The sequence below is a fragment of the Enoplosus armatus genome, chromosome 15 (assembly GCF_043641665.1).
Source record: "Enoplosus armatus isolate fEnoArm2 chromosome 15, fEnoArm2.hap1, whole genome shotgun sequence".
NCBI classification, from domain to species: Eukaryota; Metazoa; Chordata; class Actinopteri; order Centrarchiformes; family Enoplosidae; genus Enoplosus; species Enoplosus armatus.
Window position 1 is genome coordinate 6749441 of NC_092194.1, and position 25179 is coordinate 6774619.

The 25179-nt window shown below is 41.6% G+C and overlaps 1 protein-coding gene across 1 annotated transcript; it reads left to right on the forward strand.

The window, feature by feature from the left end:
* Nucleotides 1-469: 469 nt before the first annotated feature.
* kiz (kizuna centrosomal protein) lies at nt 470-23893 on the forward strand. The gene is made up of 15 exons (XM_070920848.1): nt 470-630; nt 1143-1205; nt 1742-1904; nt 3183-3245; nt 4578-5193; nt 5338-5596; nt 8661-8780; nt 9527-9691; nt 10718-10868; nt 12909-13065; nt 13548-13610; nt 14941-15036; nt 15525-15594; nt 22612-22658; nt 23592-23893. Exons 1-15 carry the CDS (start codon nt 470-472, stop codon nt 23693-23695), a joined length of 2298 nt encoding a protein of 765 aa, XP_070776949.1. The 3' UTR covers nt 23696-23893.
* Nucleotides 23894-25179: the final 1286 nt, after the last annotated feature.

Below are 25179 nucleotides of genomic sequence, written 5' to 3' on the forward strand. Positions count from 1 at the left end.
TATTTAGCCCCGTCAGGTTACAGACATTTTGTGTCAGGAAATTGTAGGTTTTTCTGAACTATGAGGTCCCATTTCATCCTGAAAGTATAATTTATACTTTATTTTAATTATTTTATTTTGTGAAAAATAAGTTTACCCTGGTAAAGAAAATACATTTATGAACCTGCATATAGGAGCGTTAAAACGTGTGAAGTTGTACACTGTCTAAAAACGGGGCTCTGTGTTTCAGTTATTATTAAAGTTTGTTGGAGAAAAAAATGCTACAGTTTTTCTTACCTGACCCTTAATGGGGCCTTTGTGACTGAAGACTACTCTTTTTGTCGTAAACAGCACAACTCTACCTTTTTTTAAGAGCAATGTTGAGGGGAGCCATGAAGTCTTTTCATACATCCATGAGGGGAGCTCGCGCCCGTACTCGCACCACGTGCTCTTTGTGTTTATCAGCAGGGATTTCTGGGAAGCGGTGCCCATGGTAACCAACGTAAACACCAGCCACCGTCCTCCTCCTCCTCTTCCTCCTCGTCTCGGCTCTGCAGTAGCGCCAAAGCAGGCGAAAATTACAAGCATGGCTCGCAGCGAGGACCAGTATTATGAGAAGATAACATCGATTCAACAAAGCATGCATAAAAGGTGAGTTCCCCCTCTTGTTTGTTAACGGGAACCCGGCCTGGTGGAGACCGCGGACTCCGGTTGTGCTCTGTGCTGCCTGGAAGCCGCCTCCTGCCGCTTGCCACAGAGAGATAACAGGCTAGCCGGAGATGCTGTACAGCTAGCTAGTTCATTAGCGCATTCAACTCGGACGCTGCCTTTTAACTGTTAGCCAACAACAGCAATGCTGTGGTTGTTCTGGCATGGAAAGATGGCCTGAAATAACTGAAACGTTAGCGTCAGCCAAAGTTCCCAAGAAGCTAATGCCCCTGCTTTTCTGTATGTAGCTAACTCGATTACCAGCATTAGCTAATTCGTATATCAACATTAGCATACGCACATAGTTAGCTAATTCGTACATCAACATTAGCATACGCATTACAGTTTGTTAATAAGCAAATAAATAAATACCGTGATAATTAGACTAGCAACCCACGGAGCTGCTGCAGTGATCTGTCTGTGTGGGTGACAGCTCCTCTGATTTGTGTGTGCAGGGAGAAACGGAGGCTGGAGCTGGAGAGAGAACTGTTTGCTTACTCCAGGTCTGATAAAAGAATGTAAGTTACACAAATTACTGCGTTCAAAAAATAGTTTATCATACCATGTTCTTATCCCTTAACTTTCACAGAGTTAACTTTAGTACATGAGATATTTTAGTAGAGAGTGCTCACTGTATATTAGCCAGTATTTTATATTAAATGAGTATTACAAATGTACCATCAGTGTACATACCACATAGTAATGATAGTATTTTAATTTGGAAAAATGAAAAAAAAAAAAAACAACTTCTGGCATTTGTGTTATTCTGAGATGTATTGGTTCAGACAGAAATATCACCATAGTACTCAAGTGTGTTACAAGCACAATGCACCTTTGGATGTCAGCAGAGCAGCTTGTTTTCATTTCAAAATAGTTTCTCATAAATATTAACATTCCAGGTCAAAACAGCAAAGGGGGGGTTGATACAAGAGTTGAGAATAAGATTTAAATTCATTGTGCTTAACCTTGTCTTGTGAAAAGTCTAGCTCTTATTTTGTTTGACAATGCTCCTAGATAATATTTCTTAGGAATAATAGTTCTCCACTGCCTTCAGCTCACAGATAAAGTGTTCCAAACTGCGCAGTTATCTCAAGGAAATCTGTGACAGGGAAGCACGAGCGAAAATGAGAAACCTTGAGCTTCTGAGAGATGTGGAGTGCATAGAAATTAGCATGAAGGAATATAGTCCTGACCATGGCCCCCTGCAACAACAAAAGGTATAACACACACACACACTCACATACACACAATTTAATTTGTTCAGTGGAGTAGTTTTTCTCATTATGGAGTTATATTAAAAGCAATCTGAACAAACACTCCACCATCTTTTTTCTAAAATATTTAATCAGATTTAATAATCATTAAGTCATTTTTTGAATACTGTGTGATTAGAAAATATCTTGTTCTTACAGGTTCCCAAATGTACTGTGACTTTAGAATAATAACAAACTCACAGACCTACAATATAATAGAATCTTTCGGTGAATGTATATTTATTAATGAAGCATGTTCATCCACATTTGCCTTAAAGCTGTGCTGTAATTTTAAAACAGAGTTGAAATATTTGCTTGCAATCGCTTGATGTGACAATAGTAAACACTCAAACTGTGCAATTTGTCATGACAAACAAATGAACGAGGGAGAAAACAATGAGCCAGTCAGATTATCACTTAAAACTCAACGACAGTGCTTGACAGCTTAATATCAAATTAACAAAATTGGCTAATTATGACTCGCTGAGTTAATTGCCCAATATAGAGACTCTGAAGTGCTCCAGAGGTTTAGTCATTCTCTCCCCTCAAGCAGTTGGTTTATTTCCCCTTGATGCTTTATGAGTCCTGCATGTTTGTTGTTATTTTGGTTGTCCTGCTGCTCTCTGTTTCCGTTGTATGAAGTCACCCCGATTTTTCTGGTTTAACTAATGTTTTTTTTGGTCAAATGAAAAACATAAATTCAGTGAGTAAAGTGAAGCTACACATACACACGCCAATGTGCATGCATTTAAAACAATGTTAGTGTAATCTTTGGCGGTATTGGTTGTGTAAAACATTCGAATGCAAGAGGGGATGAATCGGAAAGTCTTTTAAAAGGTCTGCTCCGGTAAACTGCCATTGTTGAAAAGGTATGGCATGTGTGAGCTAATCCAAGTGCCTTTAAAGAGGCCATTAGGTTTTTTTAATTGGAGTTGGGATTAAGGCAGTTAGTCTGGGCCGGTCAGATAAATGTTAAAGGGTGTCAGCAGCCACACAGAGGACACTCACTTGGGAAAACCCGTTGTGATTGACTGTGATTGACAATGTCACTTTTGCTTTCATACCATCTGCATCTTTTACATGGTATTCAACAGCACTATCACAGCGTTAGAACAGACCATTCCTAGTGTCTGCAGGCAATGTCAGTTTGCCTGCCACATGACAGATGAATATTATCTATATCTATCAATCTTCTATCTACTCTTATCTTTGTGCATCATTCTGTCTTTACATCTCTTACAGGCTGACTTATCCAAAAAGATTTCCAGATTTATGGAGGCAAGGAAAAAAATGGACGCAGCAAAGGTAATGCTAATATGTGCAACATAAAATATATACAACTAGTATAGTAATAAGAAGGACCATAATTGTACATCATGTATTTTACACTTGTTACATCCTCTACTATGTATTGTGGGACTTCTGTGTGTGTGTGTGTGTGTGTGTGTGTGTGTGTGTGTGTGTGTGTGTGTGTGTGTGTGTGTGTTTTACACATATTTTTTGTATGGTTGAAAAATGGCACTTGCTTTTTATGTTGGATCCTTCGTTTTTGAAATGTTTACAAGGTTTATGCAAATCTCAGTTCTATCAAGCTGTGTTTTCAGGTTTAGAATAACAAAGGGAAGTAGACATTATGCCTGGTAAATCTGTAGAGGAGTCTACATTTAAACTGTGTATCTGTAATAGCACAGGTGTCTAATCCTAGCTGGTGCATCTGTACAAGCGATGTAGTTCAAGCCCATAGCTGCTTTCTCCCTTCACTTAAAGCAGTTAAAGCTCTTTTAGATGAAATGTCTAAGACATCTCATAATAACTTGGAGCATGCTGTCTAGAGCAGTCACTTGTAACTGTGTGCAAAACCCCCGTCAGCCTGTCGATATTGTAATGAGCAAAATGGTACCGTCACTCCATTATGCATACAAGCCATTGGCTGGCAGTGTGCATGTCCCTCAGGCTGCAGCATTCATTAAGGGAAGCTTACCGGGCTGAAAGCTGGAGACAGATGATAACGGGATATGATTTTCATATTTAATACATTCCTTGGAAGAGCACACGCGTGCCGCAGATTGATAGAAGAATCAATTGCTACTTTAGTGAAACACTTTCTACTTTGCCCTGCAGCTACCGATGGAATCACTCAGCCAAGAAATTAACTTTTCCTCTTTTTTTACCTACTTTGTGGATCTGCTGGGCAGGCTGCATGGTTTACAGTGAATGTTATTAAGCAGCTAACTGTTTGGTATTTAAGACGCTTATCAGAAAAGAAACAGAAGCCATGCTTTTTGTTATTATGTTTGGAGGGAGGCTTTTTTGCTTCACTCTCTTTCCCCCTTGGTGACATTGCAGACATGAATCAAAACTTGTCTGAAGGATTTCTAATAAGATGAAAAGTTAAAACACTGATCCTGAGACATTCTTCTGAAAGATGTTGTGAAAAGAATTCTGACCTTGGTCCAAATAAGCTACACTTATTCAAAATTGTAAAGTGTATAGTTAACATAATATTTGAATTCATTTCAAATAAGACTCAAAGCAAGACATTTGTATTTATGCCTATAAATTTTTATGAGGTAATTGAATTTTTTTTTCCAAAAATGAACATATTTCATTGATTTCTTTCCCCCCATTTTTTTGCAGGTTAAAGCTGTGCATAGACAGCACCAGGACAGCTCCCTCTCTCACCCAGCTAAGGATTTTACGAAACCACCAGCGGTAATTTTTATGGGCCGCCAGACCTCCAGAGGGTCTGACGCTGGAGCTGGCACCACAAGTGTACACTCACACCAAGCATTGCATCGTTCACCCAATCGCAGCATGCACTCCCGCGAACGTCTACCAAGTGGCCTTTTGAAGGACTTCAGAGTTGGCGGAGAGGATGCCGCCAGCAACCGAGCACATTTATCAGATGACATTTCAGGCTCAAATGATTCCCCTGATGGCTGTAATTTGAGTGACAAACATGAAAGAACGGTGGCGGTGCTCCCATCTGTTCGTGCCTTAACAGGCGCAGCTGGAAATGTGCCTTTTGGAAGTGATGATGAACAAGAACCGTCACCTCTGGTGACCTTGACGGGGCCCAAGAAAAATCCGTCTCCCAGCAGCAGTAGCCCCATGAAGGCTAAGAATTCCCCTGCAGACCACACTGACTCCCGAGAGGTGGCTCATCAGTCAGCCATAATGGAAGATGGAGAGAGAGGTCTCAGCCATTTGATGCCTATAACCACTTTTGGAAAAGAAGCTCAAGATACACCAGGTTTGCAATGCTACTCCTTGCTTATTACCTTGTAATATCTTTGTATTGTCTCTTTGCTGAAATGGACAGTTGAAAGCACTTTATTTTTCCCTTTTGAAGATTTAAAATGAGCCAAGTGATACTTTGCGCTGTGTTTACATTCAGGTAGATGTGAGAGTGTCAGCACACCAAGCTCTGATGTGCAGCTGTCAGGGAGCAGTGCTAGTGACCTGTCCATTTCTCTGACACAATCTGAGCTGGAAGAGGATCTATCAGAGGGTGTGGCACCTGAGAGGAATGCCACTTCTGGAGGGAGTGATGATCACAATCAGCACAGTCCTGAATCATCCCCCCTCTCCGGTGGGTCCAAGAAAGCGCCACAGTTACAGTGTGAATCCTCAGCTGCTGTGGTGACCTTGGAAAGGTACAGTATGTATGACTTCTGTACTTTGTTGTCTGGAATTGTCAGAGTGTATCAGTGGAGAAAAACACTAACATTTTGATTGCTTTATGGCACATACTCTTCTTAAAACGTGCACAATGCAGTCAGTATTTTTTTTCCAATATTTAAAGCAAAGCAAGTTGAGAAAGGAGAATGTTCTGCATCGCCATGCTGAACCACAGAGGGCTGTTAATGATAGGAGCGGGTGAAGACACCGTACAGTCCTTGCCACCATCACATCAGAGGCTGACAGAGAGGATTGGAGGAGTCACGGTCCATGCCACCGTGCTCTCTGTAGCTCAGCGGCAGCTGCGGTGGTGGCAGTGATGCATCTTATAGGGAGAGCTCAGGACCTGTCACCAACAATATTGCCATAATCCAAGATAATGCTGTAACAGAGCAATTTTCTGCTTGAGAGACCTCAGGAAGTCCCCAGTGGAGGAGGAAATTTGTGGCACCATAGAGTGTTCTGGAGGGTGGGCATGTGGACAGCACTTACAGCCACAAATCCTTAGCGTGATGATGGCCTCTGAGTTGAAGGATCATTTTGGATGGGGTTAGAGCCACAGAAAATCCCATGTGAATGTTTGCGCCCAAAGCCCCTACGTTTTCCCTGCAATATGCAGTATTTTATGAACAGGACCTCTTATGCTCTTGAAAAAGAAGAAGAAAACTTTTGTGTGTAATTTTTTTCTTGGCCATATTCTTAGGGATAGTCCCAGTGTTTAATGTTTGTGTTGTTTCTGGGTTACGTGCATTACACAGGTACACTTCTTTACTATTATATGCTTTATTTTTTAGATGAAGTACCCAGTTGCACATATGCTCACAATAATGTTATTCAGATCCAAACATATTATTTCACACCAACTACAAATGTCAAATGCTTTATTTAAAAACATGTCTGGTCTATGAATGTATCTATGTAGTAGTATGAAGGATTTTACGTTATTTTATGCTGGGAGTATAGCTATGTGTATATGTTTGTGCATGACTGTGTTTCTGTGTGGTCTGCTATACTGTTTATAGCGTGACCTCAAGAGGAACTGCAGTTAGCCTGTGCCGGGAGACGATGGTGGGGGCTGCAGCTTTCATTGTTAACACGGAGGGCTTCTGTGTATGAGGAGAAAACCAGAGGCTTTGATGTAAAGCTCTGAGAGCATCCAGTCTCTATCCTCTCCCTCTCTTTCTCTCTCTCTCTGTCTCTCTTAAGGTTAGAGTTTATATCGCTCCCTCCATTCAGCTCATAGTTAGGAAAAACAAGGCTGGGAAATTCATTAGATTATCCCATTATGTTTCTCCTTCAGCATGGCTGGGGTGAATGAGCGTATACGACTGAAATATCCACCACGTTCTTTCTTCGAGACTCATCACAATGGCCTCACTGTGTCCTGCTCTCAAATATGTCGTCCCTGAACAGCATGATGGTTCTGCCCGATTGGTGACAGCATGTCATACAATTAAACTTGAGTTCTTAAAAATCCAATACAAGTCTGGAGGTAGAGTGTAAAATGAATAGACTTTAAAATAATATAATTTAAAAATGTTTTGCAATGTCATCAGGGTGTCATGCTTTTTACAAACATTCCTCAGTTGAGTTTTTCCTGGTTTTAAATTCTAGTCTCAGTGAAGTTATTGCACATTGTCTCACAGTACTTTGTGTTGTGTTATGTGTGTGCTCACGGTGTGGTAGGACATATCCCAAATTTAGTAGGGCAGTCCCTGGTGTTGTTGTTTCTTGTGGTATATTTTTCCGTTCCTTTGTGTGTTATATTTGCTGTCTGTGGCAGCACAGTGAGATTCTCCTGACACCAATCACTCAACAGTGAGGCCATTCTGTGTGGTAAATCACCCCGGAGTCAGTACTGTACAGGGTAGAGCAATATCGCTGCAGAGAGGCTGACCTCTTCCTCCTAGCTAACAATGCGCTCCTGATGATGTCGACATGCCGACAACAGCACCATCTAAAGTGAGGTTGGAGACCTTGACATGAAAGCTGGCAACAATACAATGAGAGAGAGAGAGAGGTTTGCAGAAAAACACAACTAATTCCCTCTCTAAAGGTCTCTTTTTGAAGAGCATTGACAAATAAAGTGGAAAGAGAAAGATGACTATTTCAAGGCCCACGCTGACGATAAGGGAGAGAAAAAAAAAAGATAGAGCTTTTGCCTATGCTACTTCAGCCACACTGAAGAGGACTTAGCACAGACGGATTGCACACTACAGAATGTCATGGATATAATTCAAGCTGCCAGTTTAATCAGGATGTTACCAGGAAACAACCTGCAAAAAAGAGGGAGCAATTGTTTGCTGACCCCTAACCCAGGAGCCCATTACAGATTGTCATAAATTCTTTTTGGCCCCTTTTATGTAGGGGGGCTCAGGATCTCTCGGCTTGGGGTTTCTGGGAGAATTCAATGAGGGCCACCCAGAGCTTAATGCCCAAGAAAGAGATGGATTCCCAATATCCACATGCATTAGGCATCCATTTCTCATTTTGCAGCCTCACACAGGACCAGATTAAAGTGTAAATCTCTCACCAAAAGAAAATCATCTTGAGGCCCCCTTTTTTTGAACCGTTTTTAATATGAGATGGCAGTGGTAATGTTAGAGTTTTTAATTTCATTTTTTTTATAATCTTATATATAATATTATATATTAATAATGAAGTTTATTTAGCCATTTAACTGCATATAGCTGATTTTAAAGTTTTACTTCAACAGTAGCCAGCTAATTCTGCAAGCTCTAGTTTTGAATGCCAGGTTTCACAAGCTTTCCCATACAACCTGTGGCACCATCACCAGACGCACTTTGAATTGTTGAAGGCCTGTATTGTGGTGGTCGCATTCTAATGATCAGATTCATCCTGCAGTCCTTGAGTACCTCAAGGAAATTGCCTAGGAAAATGTATCACTGATTTTTGGATCAAATGACATCTTCCTTTTTTTTCTTTTTTTTTTTCAGTAGCAGGCCTATCGATCACATGGCCTTCCTCCTCCTCCTTTTTTATTTCCTTTCACCACATTAATGGGTAATGTCTTTGTAGTCTGTCCCAGGAAGGACTCTTTAATCTTCTGGACAACATCGAAGGACGACTCCTTGGTGAACGGACCAGTGTGTATGGGGATTCTCCAATTGATGGAAGACAACTCAATAGAATTATCAGGTGTGCCCTTCCTGTCTTTCTTCAAACTTTACAGTCTTATCTCTCCCTGTATAAACTGAATGCTGTGTATATTTATTTAATGGCCATGGAGCTGTTTGTGCAGATGAGGAAAACATATTATCCTTCTGCCAAGGGCTCTCACTTTAGATGAAGTGTCATCACTGACATGCACGTCTTTATTTCTGAGGGGTTTTCAAACACATGGGATTGTTATAGTAACCACCCTGTTGAATTGTTATTGGGAGTCAGGGAGATGGAGGATGGAGAATTTGTTTCATTACACTGGGCTTATTTTTCATAAGCCTTTTATATTTCATAGCATGATTAATTTACCATAATTGGAGTTCTTGTTGTAAAGTACGGATAAATGTCTGGCAAAGCAAAGCGTTCTCAGTCTTTTTAAACCCAGTATATACTTATCCCCATCTGTGCAAGCATGAGTGCTGTAAATGATGTCAACAACATCTTCAAAAGTAAAGAGAGTGGCCATCTTGTGTCACGACCCTCAGTGTAATGTTTAGTTTTGCTGTGATATTATATGAGCAAGTGTGTATGTGCACTGATTTGTATGACTATACTATGTGTGTGTGTGTGTGTGTGTGTGTGTGTGTGTGTGTGTGTGTGTGTGTGTGTGTGTGTGTGTGAGAAGTATTAGCAGCTGTTAAATGTACCCCATGTGCTCCTGACCCACGGGCTGAGCCCAGGGCTCCATGGCAATAGCTGACTGCTCTCTATATATTGGGCAGCCTTTGTAACGGTGGAGCAGGCTTGAATGACGAGGACCTTGAAGCATGTGGAGCAGTCATCCTTCATGAGCTTCAGGGGTTGTCATGGAGCACAGCAAAGGGCTGCCTGCTACCACAGGATCTAGTGAGTGCTCACCAGTCCAGCACTGAGCCTAATGAAATAAGGTAACTCCTGGTTTCTCTGCGAATCCAACACCAAAGACCGATGTCAGTGTTTTTTATTTATTCTGTAGTTGTTTATTTCTTTTTTTCAGCTCAATGAAACTTGTGATTGTGGGATTGCAAGAAGAATCACAATGACTTATTGTTTATTGTAATATAGTGTGTGTTTTGTGTAGATAATGACATTTTAAATGAATAGTGCTATAATGGAGTAATTCAGAGCACAAATATCAATGCTCTTAAAGCGACAGCGTTCAATAGACCTTTGTCTTCTTTTCATAAAGACAGTGAACAGACTTACAGAAAAGGTAAATTCCACTTTTCAGACAAAGAGTGGATAGCTGCCTGTGCTTTTTTTTTTTGGACCAGACAGTGGGGGAGGGGGGCACACACTTACAACAGTCGCTGAGATATTGCACGATACCATTCGATACAGTCTCCCTTGTCCACAAATGTAAAGGTCATCTTTGGTGTCACCTTGTGCGGCAAACGCTGCACGGGTGAATGTCATGAGTAAATTAAAATGCCCTATCTGTGACTTCCAGTCCTTTGGATAATGAGTAGTTATACTCTGAGCCAAATCCATGCTCTGCTTCACTACTCTATTGATTTCACTGAGACCCTCCCTGCTATATACTCAATCCAAAGAAACATCAAGCAGTGTCCCTCTCTTTTCCTGTGGGGATACCTATTGGCTCTTTGACATTTTAGCCACTTTTCAACCTGGAGCTATGTATTGCTGTCTGTGTCTATTCAGCGTTAACTGGAATTCATTCATGATCTATATCTTCTAAAGTGTTGTAAGATGGACTAGCGAGCAGCCTACATGGAAAAAAAATAGTGTGACAAATACAACAATAACAATATTATATTCTAATTTCTTTACATAATGGTCAAACTTGTAAGCTACCTCTATTTTTGTCACTGTAAGGAGGTATAATTATGACGTATTTACAGATGCCCTACTTTGTATTGAATAAGAAAGCCTCTCTTTCTCTCCCACCCATCCCACCCCTACCCTCACCACAGCACCAGCCTCCCTCCTGATGCCGCTCGGCTGTGGGATCGCTGGTTCAAGCACGCCCTCCTGCTCAAGGAGCGCCGTGTCCTCAGCACTGAGCGCTTAGTCCAGCTGTTCACGCCGCTGCTGCTGGAGCGCCATGCCACCTACAGCCACCAGGTAGCGTTGGAGGCACATGCACTGCCACTACACACACAAATAGGAGGTCACACACTTGCATTCACTGGCACCCAGTCCCAAAAGCAAGCAGACATTAACACACGCACACACACAGGACTACAGGAGTAAAATGGCTTCTTTTTTTTTTCTTCTTTCCAAAAAGGCTAGTGTTTTTGTTTCTTTGCATGTTTTTTAGAAGAGAGCTGTAGTTGGTACTGAGTGCCCTCTTTGTGTCTGGCGTTTGAAACCAAGCCCTGGCTGCCTACTCATCAGATTGCTCCACACGTTGACCTAGACAGAAGGGAAACCCTGACCCATGCACTAATCGCAAATTACAGCCCCTGCTTGGCTTCTTTCATCTCATGTGGCGTATTCATCTGAGAAACACTTGCTTTTAATTTGGTATTAGCCAAAAGTATAGCCATCAGCTGAATCCGATGGCATGGGGGAGCCATTTGGACCTTCTCCACAACAACGGACAGGATTATTTTAAATTTCCCACTCATTGACCTTGTGCAGATCATGCTCAATTAAACAAAGAAAGAAATTACAATTAATATTCACACTTGGAGCAAAGATAATGTCAAGAGATTTGTCAGGAATCCCACTTTGTCCTTAAATGTACCGTTCTATCTGCAAGAATGATCATGTATACATGCAGGTTTCTGTGTTATCTAATTTTTGCGGACTCATCTTGTCGGCGTTCTTGTGGCTTGGAGATCTTGCTCCAGTGTCCCCAACGCAATGAGAGAGGCAAAGAGGGAGACTGTAGAGCCTCTTGAAAATATGAACTGACAAAAGGAAGAGAGGCACTGCCATCTACATCATTGTGTCCAAGTGCATCAGGAAAAGCCTGAGTGAAAATCTTTCTCTCCCTTTAGCTCTCTCACTCTCACTCCATCTACTCCATCTATTTCTCTCTCTCTCCCTCTCTCTCTCTCTCTCTCTCTCTCTCTCTCTCTCTATAGCTCTCTCTCTCTCTGTCCTCTCATACAACAGCTTACTCTCCACACACAAGAGCAAACAGAAATTTCCATTCACGTAATGCCACACAGCCTGGCTACCCCGACAAATGGGAGCATGCAGCTCGCATGCACACACTCAAAGAGGCCCTTTGAATATTCAAGTGCTAACAGTTGCATTCATTGATATTTAAAATGCAGTGGGTCTGCGAGAGCCCTCAACCCACGGTACATTTGACTAAATCTAAAAAAAGAACAAAGACGGATATCGGGGACAAGGATCAAGACAGTTTTTATTGTGCAGTAGCATCAAATACCAAGTGGCAAGCTCAGATTGGCATGTGTTTGCCTCTCTTCCCCTCTCAGAAAATGAAAGCATGCACATTGTCAATGTTCACTGCAACCTACTGATAACAACTTACAATGTACTTTAAGTTTGTCACTGTCAAAATCCTCCTGATCATCCCCTCCATATTAGTGCTCATTAAAAGTAGCAAATGGCCATCTGAGGCTGAGAGGCAGTCTTTGATCACAAAAGAGAGATGATGATGGCAGGATTTGATATGGGGGAGGGAAAAAGGGAGAGAAAGGAAATCGGTGTGTGGCATCTCCCTGCTCCTCATCTCCCGGAACAGCTCCTCTTAATTGTGTGTATCCTCATCTCCCCAGAGATAAAAAATGAGCTGGAGAGGGAGGAAGAGAGCAGTTTGTCTCAATTCTCTCAGCCAAGAGGGGAGATATCTGGAACGTGTTGCACATTAACGCCAGGGTGATTGCATTCTTTAGGCGCTTCTCTAATCTCATGGATGAGAAGAGAGGGAGAGGGGAGGGGGAAAAAAGTGTGATTGAGAGGGAGAGCGGGAGCGAAAGTGTGCGAAATAATCTTTTTTTAGTTAAACGAGTGAGAGAATTTGAAGCTATTTTCTCTTGCCGTTTGAACGCGCGCTACAGCTGCACCTCTGTGCGAGCAGCCATGGCCAAAGTAAATGACTTGCCTAATCGGCGAGAGTTCAATTTGACACTTCCTTCACAAAATGGGAACAATTAAGAGTGTGGTTTTAATTTGTGCTGCTCGCAGGCCAAAGTACTGCTGAGGACACTTGTGTCCCGGTCCAGTGAGGAGTGCCCCTCAGCAGAGGACGAGAGTGACTTGTCTTCTTCGTGTGGTCCTCCTTGTCTCCTGGCTGACGGGGATGTGAAACCCGCCAGGCCGGCACAGAAGCAACAGATCCAAGGTTACTGAAGATTATTACTATTACTATTTACTATTTAAAATAGGCATGGGACATTTTAAGTAGACTACAATATTTGAATACTGGGTTTTGGTTATTAGTTTTGGAGGAATGGCTGCATTTTCTAACCATCAAAAACTCAGCAAGTGATTTGGTTTTGTTACAGTTGCCAGTAGATTCCTGCAAAACATTCCATGTGGAGATAAGTCTGTCTTTGCACAGGAATATGTAACAAGACCATTAATAGGAACAAATGTAGACTACTGCTATTTTTTGCAAACCACCTCTGCAGAGAACTAAAACTTTCCTTTTTATGAAAGAAATCAATTTCACCATAGAGCTTTTTTTTTTATAAATCCCTCACAGCCCAGTTTTCATACAGACTTCTATTCAGAGCTAAAGAAAGACCCCCCATTCCCATTTCCATCCCTAAACTCCCTTCCTCCCTGCCACTGCTTCTCACTATGCGCGTCCCTTTCTTACAGAACTACAAAGTGCTGAAGAGGACAGCCAGGACGAAAGCCCTGTGGAAAGTGTTCCTATTAGAGGTAAAAAGGCATTGCCGGTGCCCCAGCATTCACACTGTCCTTATGTTGTGGTTTGTTTTCTTCCCACTGCAGTGAATAATGGGCTCTTTTACGCAATGGCTGAGGCAGGATGATCAAGGTGAATCCAGGGTCAAAGTCCCACCTGAAGAGCTGTGCTAGTTCTCTCTAATTATCTCCGAGAAAACACTAGCTATGTTTTCAGCCTGGTCTGAGGCATTCTGGCAAAATTGATAATTCGCTGGCCCGGCATAATGCGGCTGCTTTAATTGTCAGGATGCCAGGGTGGGAAGCGCAAGAGATCTGTCATCGGTTCTCATTATCCTCTAAACAATGCTCTGGCAAGGCTGGACTTGAAAAATACTAGATGTGAAGGCATCCTGGAAGCAGTTGGTGTGCCCATCCCTAAGCTGTACCTCTGAAATGTAAAGCAATGCTATATTACCCTTGGCTATCAGATTTCCTGCGGAGTGTTTCATGTGTCTGCATCCCTAAGGTGCACAGCCAGCAAAATGAGTCCGGTTTCCAATCGCTACACTTAATCAAAAGAGCCATAACCAGTAAAAAAAAAAACATGACTAAAGATTTTTCAAGGGAAGGGTTTTGCTGTGGTGAGCGACTTCAATGTCACAATCAAATACCATGACCTTGGAACTGATAGTAATTGCCAAGACATGCGCATCCGTATATCTAGTTGGGGGGGGGGTTAAACCACATGAAAAAGCAATGCCTGTATAAAGTGGTGTGGGTGGAAAAACACTGGAGATTGCCATGCCCTGTAAATGTCATATGGTGTTTTAAAAAATGATTAAAAGTGGTACTTTTATAATGAAACCAAGTTGAAAATATTCAAGGTCACAATTTTGCCCTCTCCTTTGATTTGGTATGTGTGTTTTTGCAACATCATTGAGACAACCGCCCATTTATTATGTACTTCTGCTCTGTTGATTTTTGCCAGCGCAGTCTCTGTGCTCCTTTTTAGATATGATACCTACTTTAGTGTGCCAGAAAGTAATTATGAGTGTTTTTAAAACAGAAAATCAATCATTGCCTTCCTGGTAGGGGATGCTGGGATAATGTGAGATGCTGATTGCTGTCTCATGGAAACTGTTGCTACATACTGCAGGCTAGAATCAACAGCTTAGCTGATTGAGCGCTGTGTTTTCACCCACTCTGTTTAGCAGTGAGACCAAAAGACTTAGCTACTGAAGCGTGTTGTCTCATCAAACACAGAAACCTCTGAAAGTTGGAAACCTGGGTTTTAAGCAAATATTTGACAGTGACTTTGTGTGTGTGCTTGCCTGTGTGTGGGTGTGTGTGTGTCCCTGAACAGAGACAAAAGCATATCAATTACTTAAACAATCAGCCATGCAGGAAAGGCTGCAGAGTTCTGAAGAGGAGGTGGAGGAGGACGACGATGGCCTCTCAGGTAAGAGATGCGGCCCGCTCTAACAGGCAAGTAACAAGAAACGGGAGCTTAACCATTGGTCAACACTGGCCATATGTTCTCTCAACACTTATACCTTGGAAAGACCTTATTTATTGTGTATGTAAATGTAAGCTAAATGACAGTCAAAGCTATTACTCCCACGTTTTTTCAACCATTGGCTCATAACCTCATTTAAAATTCACATCTCAGCAACCATAGACTTCAGCTTGTCATGTGAATTTAGGTGTGCCATGTTCATGATGCAAGGAGTGGATAATAAAGAAAATATGTCTAAACAAATATAAATATCAGTCTTCTCACGCGACCATGTGTGTATATGGATAGACCCCTACACCAAGGTTGAGATACTCAGTCTTAGCTTCTCATTGGCCTTACCATAAGTTTCTATATTAATAGGCATTGTAGATTAGCTTGTGATGAGACGTCCAAATCAAATGGTTTTATCGGACCCTGTTTGCTCTTTTAAGGAATAAATCATGGCCGTGAAGAGGACCTGGGGAGGGCCAAACGCTCCTCACATCAAGACCCTTACCCTCGGTAAGAACATTGTTATTATTCAACGGGCCACAGGAAATGGGCCACCAGACACCAAAGTGGTTGATGTACATTTGCATGGCCGCTCTCATAATTCCCTGTTCATTTCCATAAGATCAAGGGGGCGCCACCCATTAACTCGCTTACAAAGACAAAAGGCCCCTAAAGCCCCTCTCACTCACTGTTTGCTGGGTTCAGCCAGGTTTTAGAAATCAAAAGCAAAACAGCTACCACAAAAATAAATTGGAGTCATAATCTCGATGTCTTCAGGCTTGTTGTCAGAATGCAAACAGATCATGTCAAGAAGAGAATCAGGGACAACTGTTTTGGAAGAAGGGGACTCGAGTGTTGACAAGGACAAATGTCCTTTCATTTTTCACCCTTGAAATGCATTTAGGCTGCTCAAATCAGAGCCCTAAGTGGGTTGGAAAAGAAGATCTAATGATAAATAGCTTGGTGGAAGCTAACACCATCACGGTTACATTTGAATATCAACACGACTTCATCAAATCTGCAATTGCATGTCGGGTCCTCAGAGCACCTCTTCACTGCGAACCCATTTGGGCTGTCGTAATGGCTGGGTAAACGTTATGAGGAATAATCTTCTCTGATTTCACGTGATTACCGGGCACCACGCTGACACAAGGGCTGAAGTCTGTATCTCCCTGGCCTGGCAAGCAGGCGCTCCCAGTCTGCCTATTAGCCCAGGGAAGGGCCTAATGGGCTGGCTCTATTGTGGTCCTCATAGCTGCTGATGTCTGCCACTGCCAGCCCCAGTGACCACCCTCTTTAATAAACATGAGCCAATTTCAGGCCCAGACCCTCTCAGATGGTGCCTGTCTCCCTGTCATTTATGTGCATGGGAAGCCCGCAGTACATGTGATTAAACAAAATTTGCAGATGAAAAAATTAGACCGAAACGGAGAATGCCGTGAACAGCGACAGAACACAAGTTGTGTACACAAGTAAAATTGGACAATTGGGTTGTTATGCATGCATGACACTCTAATCTCACTAGGGTTAGGAAGGAAGCAGCACCAAGAGCTACTAGTCACCGTGACCGTCATCCTTTCATCGGTCATACTACAATCTTTTCTTCGCTTCTCCTGGACGCTTAGATTTAAGCATTCCACTTACCACAGTCACTTCTTGCGCTTTATTGCTTCCACAAGTGGTCTAGAAGCCCTGCACTTAAGCAGAAGCATAACACTGCAGCATGCTCTTGCCCTGCTTCCCTCCTTTCTCTGTGTCTCACTCTCTCTCGCTCTCTTGCCCTTTCTCCATCTCTTTGCCCTTCTTCCCCTCTGTCTTCCTGTATCCCTCCTCCCCCGCCCCCTCTCTCCATCCTACTTGTTAATTATTTGCTTTATTTTGTCAGCGAGCTGATGAGTGACATCAAAAGGAGGATGGAGCTGGACTCAAAAATACAAAAATGGCTTCCTCTCTGTTGTCTTAGACAATAATTATGATTTGCCAGTTAAGCCTAGACTACAGCAGAGGGATTGTAGTTTAAAGCAGAGGCTTTGGTGCAAAAAATGCATTTATAGCCCTTTGTGAGGCTCCTCATTATGTGTGGGCCCGATTCATTAAGTAATTGGTTTGCAGTTGTTTACATGAGTATTAAGGCCTTCTATTCAGGGCCTTTGAGAGATACATTGTGCAAATGTTGCATGTTATGAATGCAGAATGAGAGGCGGGGGGCCAGTCCTATTGGCCAAACACTGCACTCGGCTGAAAAGCGAGAGAAAAGCACTGGGTGCTGCTTTGCATAGCAATGACTAGGGCCTTAATAAGCTTTACAGATTAAATACATGCAGTCTATACAAGATGCAAAGAGATACTCTTAACACATTTATATGTGCTCATTTCACTATTATGGTGTTGGAGAGAATTGGGGTCTTTCATATTTTTTTTTCTCTCTCCCTCTCTTCCTTGCTCTCTCCCACACAGTGTTTTTCATACTTTTATAGAATGTGCTGTTTATTGTATTATAACTCGTGGGGAAGCGACTGATTTGTCCATTAGAAATCTTTTGCTGTCTTTGTGAGTGGCAAAGTAAAATCACTTTGTGGTTGAGTGGGGATGAAAAGAATAATGCACGAAGGAGTGAGTCTTAATAAGCAGCTGCACTCCATGTAAAGACCACTTGTTCCCCTTTGTATGCGAGTGCATGCCACTGCTTCCTCTCGTGCAAAGAATCATTGTGCTCCTTTCTACTGTAGGCATTTCAGATGCCACTCCTTTCTTATTTTTATTTTGGGTTTTTTAATACCTTTTTTTAATACCCCCACTCCCCCCCCTCCCAGTTTTTGATCCTAAAAAATGCTTGAACACATGTGCACAGACACACACACACACAAAACAAAATCCTCCCAGCCATCAGCCGGTGTGGTGATTGTTGTGCCTAGTGCCTGCTTGACAAAAACCTTGACTCAACAATTAGTGGTTTACAGCTTTGCCTTGGACAACAGGATGTGCTCAAGCATTCGACCTCAAATCACTCAGAGTGTCAAAATCAGAAGCCCTCTCTCTCTCTCTCTCTCTCTCTCTCTCTCTCTCTCTCTCTCTCTCTCTCTCTCTCTCTCTCTCTCTCTCTCTCTCTCTCTCTTATGGGGAGGCGATGTGTGTGGATCTCTGACAGCTCACTGGGAGGAGGGATGGAGGGGTGAGAGGGACATGAGCTGAGAGAGAAGGACTGGAAGGGGGAGGTAGAAAAAGAGAGTGGGAGATAGAGGGAGACAGAGAGACGCTAAAGGACAAAGAGGTAGTGAAAGAAGGAGGATTCCTGTTCTAAAATCCAACAGTGAGTGAAATGAAAACACATGGAAACAATTTCACAGGCAATATAATAATGAGCATTGTAACACTTGAGCCAGTAGATGCACAATTGGGCATGTGGCAGCACTGAATCTGCACGGTAAATATTTGTTTTGGAGAATATATCCTCCCAAGAGCAGCCAATGAATTTGAATTTTCCTTTTTTTTCTACATTTGACGATATATTACTTGATCTCCTCCTTCAGTTTAGACTAAAGAATAAGGTTACAACCAGACTGGACAAACAAGACAGTGACTACACAGGAAGGCAGCATTTAGAGGCTCCAACCAGAGGAGGTCACTGTCCTACATTGGCTGCCTCAAACCAGTAAAGAATGCCCTATAAAAATGTTTGTTTGCCCATTTTAATGTTCTTCATTTAATTTAGCGTCTTGATTAATTTCCAGGTCAGTGCAAAGTCTATACAGCAAAACCATGCAAACATCTGTTAAAGCTGTTTGTTGGCTGATAAAATGTTCAGTTCTGAAATCTGTGGTCATATATTAAGCTGGTATTGCTTTATATTGTAACTTGGTAATATTATTTCCTCCACGTTCTTTTGACATCAATTTTTGTGTGTGTGTGTGTGTGTGTGTGTGTGTGTGTGTGTGTGTGTGTGTGTGTGTGTGTGTGCGTGTGTCTGTTGGACAAGCCAGCAAATGTTAGTCTACCACAGGTTAGGATGCACCAAAAACAACAAGACACACGAGATGAATGATCTGTCCTTCAGCCATCCCTTGCACTGGCCGGCTCCACTAGACTGCCACCAGTCAGGAGGAGAGCGCGCCGTGTTGAAATCATTGGCCCGGTGCCTCTTCCTCTGAGTTGCAGTACTTACTCATTGCCAGCAGAGAGCACTCACATGTTAGAGAGTGCCCACTCACCGCGCACTCACAGTTGCCTCTCACTGTTTGCCCCCACTGAGGGCTATATCCTGCTACCATTCAGGCCTGTTAGAGTACATCTAAACGGAGCCTAAACAATGTTTCTGCGGGGTCATAGCTGGGATGGGAGTAGGAGTTGATGGGAATGATGAGGTGATGGGTCTCCCTTTACCTTTAGACAAGCACCGCTGCACAAAAGTGCTATTGTGCTATTAGCATTTGTGTGTGGGTGGCAGGAGCTTAAAAAAAGCCAGGGTAAATAAAAGCAGTTTTCATGCTATCGGCGTGTGCAAGGCAGTATTAAATGCTGGGTAAGCATTATTTCCTCTGACAACCCTCACAGTCCCTGATGTGACCATAGGATTGTACGTCAAATCTGTCTTCAGTGACAGTGACCCAGTCTTACTTTACACTGCAGTTTGAAAGGACATTATGTTTTTGTCTATTGCTATTGGCTATTTTTCTCAATATATAACTACACCGCTGGACACCTTTATATAAAACAGACAATACAGTAAGCCCATTTTATATTTCTAAATGTCTGTGCTGCTTTAACTGTAGTACATTCAAATGTTTTATACATCATGTTCCAGATGAACAGGTCTTTCTTGAAAGTGACACAGTAATCTCAACAGACACACACTTGTATTTGTCAGAGATTTGCAGTAGTAGTTTTTGTTCCACAGTACGTTGAGATACCTAAAGATGCCGCAAAAGATTTGGTAACGCAAAATGTTACAAAACAAAAATGAAGAGTGCTACAGCAGATCTAAAAATGCAGAGAATAGTCTTTAGCTTGCACCAGAGCGCCCTGGATTTCAGTAAGCTGAGTAATCACTGTGTTATTCTTAAAGAAACACGTCACTCGTTCACTGTTCCTGACCAGTGGTGCCAGTTTCATCCTTTTGTGCATACAGTGTGCCTGGGATATGTGGTAACATGATTATGCTAGTTTTTATTAATGTAATTGATATTTCACATTGTATATCACAGCATAACTTGTACCTTTACAACCTTATTTAGAACAAAATTCAAAATATGTAAATGTAGGAGCTTTAACTCAGCTCATAGTAAACCAGTGTGGTGTAGATTGATAAAAAAAGACATACACTGCCAACACTAAACGTATCAAACATTTTTGTTCAAACTCCCATTGTGTAATGTCTATAAAACTCCTCATACAATTTTAAAAGTGGGTGTGGACACAGCTATGCATAGCAGACACAGAAACTGTTAAAACATGAGATAAACAACAATATGAAACAACTGCCAAGGCCAGAGGAAGAGAATGAGCGAGGCATTGGGGGAAAAAAAGAGGACGCATTGGGGAAAAAAGAGGACATTACAATAGCTGTAATTTGCATCATTTTACACATTACATTCACCTCTGTCTACCAGAGCTTGTAAAACACTGGCCAGCCCAGTCTTACATATTCAGATCATTGCCTCAATTAAGGGAAACTCAGCAGAAGATGAACTGGCATAAATGTTTATGGAAACGGAATATTAGATTGGTGGGGTCAGATCCAGACTGAGCTCTCTATGGTAATAGCCCTGTCTTGAAATCAGTCCTGTCCCTCACTGAAGTGGAACAGCTGATAGACCATTCCCATCCCGGGGGGAAGTTCAAGAAAAGAAAAGCCTAATTTACACTCCGTAACAGCTATTATTGTGGCAAAGGAGAGGAAGTAATCGTATAGATTATTGCTGTATTTTTCCTGCTGCTGTTGCCTAACAGTTGTAAATGGATGCATTTGGATGCTGTGCTTCTACATCTGTACTTTTATTCAGTTTAAAAAGCTGAATGTGGACAGCAGGTGGATGTTGTTGTTTTTTTTTATGAAGATATGCATATATTCCACACCTTAGTATTCACCCTTAGTCCAAAATCTCTCAACATATCGTCACTTTTGTGCTAGAGTTTTGACAAAAGAAAAAATCATGGACTCATAGATCCAGATTTACCTGCAGCGGTACAACCACAAAAACTAGTGCACGATATTATTTTCTTTCTTCTAAAACATTTTATATACGGCCATCTGTCAGTCTAGTATGATCAGTAGGTAATGACTCTGGCAAGTGAAAAAAGCTAAGTTCCTAAACATAACCAAAGATTGTACCTACCATAATTTCAGACTCAAAATAGGCTACACAGGAATATATTTACCATCTGCACCACTCCCCATTCACCAGAATGTGTGTGTTTCATGAGATTTGATTATACATTTACTAAAATACACCAAAATCCTCTATTTCAACAAAACATCTTCAAATGCAGCACACCTTCAGTTTGCAAGCACATAGGCTGATTATCTGTCATTGTGTCTTTGCTTTCTTTTCTTTTTTTTGGCACTGCTTTTCTTACTCAGCCTCTGCTTTGATTTGCTAACATTTTAAGCGCCTGAGGTTCAATATGCTGTCTGAACAGATGCGAGAATCATCCAAATGTCCTGTTGCAAGTCCGAACAGAATATGAATTTAAAGGTTATGTTCTAATGATTATACTGGATGTATGGTATATTGCTTGTAGCACAAAGCAATATGTTCTCAGTTAGGAATGGGAGTTGCATCTCTTTTCTCTCGTTCTGCCTCGAGTGGTGCAAAGCAGCAATATATAGTTTAGAAGATAGCAGTTGGAACGCAGCCAGAGTAATTTAGTCCTTACACTCAATGTACAGTCACATGTGCCAAGACTTAGCGGAGGGAGGGATGAGGAGATGAGGGTGATTGAGAGGATGACAATAAAAGAGGTCATGGGTTTGAATTGATGCAGATGTAGCAACACACCACGCAATTGTTTTGTTTTTTTGCTGGAGCTCATCTGCTTAAAACTCATGCATCTTTTTTTCTTCCCATCTCCAAGAAGAGCATCAACACAGCTCCGATGTAGAAGGTCCAAACAAATAAGCCATATGAATATATATGCTAACCTGGGAGATGATGAGGCTATATTGTGGGGTTTTGAATGGGCTCTGTGATGATGTAAATTAAAGAGGAGGCCTTTAAAAGTGGATTGGGGGGCCTTATTGCATATGCATCGAGGTAGATCAAAGCCTTTTCGGAGGTCAGACATTTACATAGCGATATCACCAGAGCTATGGGAACCTGGCAACCCTGTCTACGGACTATTTTTGAATAAAGAGGGCCTTGTAGAAGTCCTTTGGCACAATTAGAACAGGAGTCAAGGAAGTTCCTTCTGCTGCACGGTCTGCCTGCCTTTTTCCTTTTTAGCTATTTTTGGTGTGAAATAGCGGCTCTTTTTCAAAGAAAGCCTAAGGTAATAACTTTACAAGGCTAATAACTGTCTTTGTGCTTCCAGGAAAGAGATGACTAACTCAAAGGCTCATTCTGCTCTGCAGTCAAAAGGTGAGTATAGACAAAGTCATTTCAATTGCGCGTAAAGATACTGTGTCAAAAAAAGGTTAATTACACCGAACAGACCACCATAAAGAGGTTCATGTATGAAATTATTGTAAATTTTGAGCTTTGCAAGAACTCAAACTGTTTGATTAAATTTCTCTCTAAATGCAGCTATACCTTCAGAGGATGTGTAAATGAAAAAAAATGACCTTGAAGCCAGATTCAGGTTACTGAAAGCTTAGCTGTATGTTGTCAGCAAGCACTACCTAATCCTTCAATAAATAACCAAAAACAGTCCTACTTTAGGGTTCGTACGTCAATGATCAAACCTCAAACAAAAGCTTAAGGAGATGTAGGGCAATGTATTAACTGCTCTAGATAATAACCTTAAAATAGTATTGTTGATTCTAATGGCGAGCAGCCAGACAAGTGCCTTTTTATATATATATCCAAATAGTGTCAGATTGCAGTTGACCTCTGGTGTCAGACTGCATCTCAGTTCTTCTTATGTAGCAACTTTCACTTCACTGCGCTGTAGACAAATAGACACAGACATTAAATGTCCTAGACCTGAGCTGCTAAATAATTAAATAAACGATACAGACCTTTAAATATGGCTTGAGCAGTTGGATCCCAATTTGTCCAGTGTGCTTTCGGGTGCGTCAATCACATCTGAATTTAGACTTTTACAGAGTGATCAAATAACCCAAGAGTGAACAAGACAGAGACTTAACACATTAAAAGTCAGGGTGTTAAGATTTTCATTGTGAAATCAAATTCATTTCATCCTGCTTGTAAAGAGACTGTAGAATTGACTGGATAAAAGAATTATGTAGACGATGTAAAAGGTTACACTCCATTTGAACTATGGAAGGGTAAAGATTCTGCTCTAATAATGTAATCGTGTATGTTTTTCTCTGTACCTTTTGTTTTGTGTAGCTTTCTGGGGGGAATCTGATGACAGCAACTCAGAGATTGAAGCAGCCTTACGCCCTCGACCTTTCAACACAAACATTGACAACGTTGATGACTTCTGTGACTGATATTTCCCTGCAGATATTTTTTAAACGCACCACATTATATCACTGCAAAATTTCAGGCAGTTTGGCTCCCAGTAATTCACCCCCTGACCGTTATTTTAGTGGTCTGCATTGTAAATCATATGCACACTGTATCGTAAAAACAAATAATAAAGTTGACAGCTCTCACGCTGGGTAAAGTATGTGAAGAGTTGTCCAACACTCTGATGTTAACCCTGCTTCAGTCTCTTTATCTGAACAACTCTCCCAGCTCATAATAACAGCTCGAAATAGATTAAACTGATCTTTTAAAGCGATTTGTTTGCACTATGCTGAAAATCATGCATTTTGAATGCCGCAAGCATCTCCGAGTGCTCTACCTCCAGCCTGCTCGAGTGTAATGATGTGAGTCACCTGTGAAATGACAAAGCACAATGGCCACTCTGCACGCTGCTGCGCGACCTGTGAACCTGCTGAAGAGGCCCATCTCCCAGGGCACAAAGTGTTGTAGCGCTAACAAACTCAGAATATTTAGAACCTCCCAACAAACGCTCTACACATATTTCCACAGCTACTTCTTAAATAATTGTGCTCATGCTACAGAAATATAAAGACGCATGTCTAAATTCCTCTGTATTATTGTGCAAATGAGTCACAAGCAGCAGAATTGTTGCTGAAACCACACAATAGTCTTCCTCCAATTTATGATTTTTGCAGCACATTGAACGCTCTGTATCTATTAATAACTCGGAGCTACTGTGTGGGAGGCTACAATCCCAAGTTTACATTTATAGTTCATTATGTCTGTAGTGTAAATTTCCAAAACTGCCATTCTGGGATGTGGTAAAAGCCCCTGGCATTCAGTGTCAGCCGGATTCCATTAGTCAGCTTTAGGTGACTTTACATGCCTGAACCTTTTAAAGTAGGACTCCACATTCATTACCAATAATGGCTTCTGACAGCCCTGACCCACCACAGAAAAGGGACTGTGGCAGAATAATTTGGAGTTTGCTAAAAGGCTCCCTAACATAATATCCATGTTAAGGAGCATGTCAACAGATACTTGTGTGCAACAGATAGCTCATGGTGGAAGTGGAGTTATATTGTACTAATGTGTACTAACACAATAACATTTTTCCATGTTTATTTTAGATAGATCTAGATTGTCTCGAGAATGAGGGAGGATGGGAAACTCCTGAACACTTTGTCAAAATCTAACTGTCCTAAAAATAATCACTAGCTCCAAATTAGGAGCATTTTTCTTAACAATAGCAAATATGTTTTTGCACTTTAAAGAGCATGGGAATCTGAGGGAAGCCTCACCTTTAAAACATGCCATACCTACACCTTTTTATGATTCAGTCACTACACTGAACTAAGAAGAGTGTTGCAGGTTCAGAAATGTGAGTTTATGGATTGTAGGCTCAGTATTATTCAGCTGTAAAATATCTTAACTCATACAGTCCTAATAATCTTTAAATGACATCCAGGTCTTAATGTTTAGCATG

What these genes read in the sequence shown, in the direction of transcription:
- kiz (XM_070920848.1), top strand. Translation starts at nt 470, where the DNA reads ATGGTAACCAACGTAAACACCAGCCACCGTCCTCCTCCTCCTCTTCCT. An exon ending in GCCCCCTGCAACAACAAAAG is followed by an intron (nt 1,905 to 3,182) that starts GTATAACACACA and finishes CATCTCTTACAG; the next exon opens with GCTGACTTATCCAAAAAGAT. An exon ending in TTCTGCTCTGCAGTCAAAAG is followed by an intron (nt 22,659 to 23,591) that starts GTGAGTATAGAC and finishes TGTTTTGTGTAG; the next exon opens with CTTTCTGGGGGGAATCTGAT.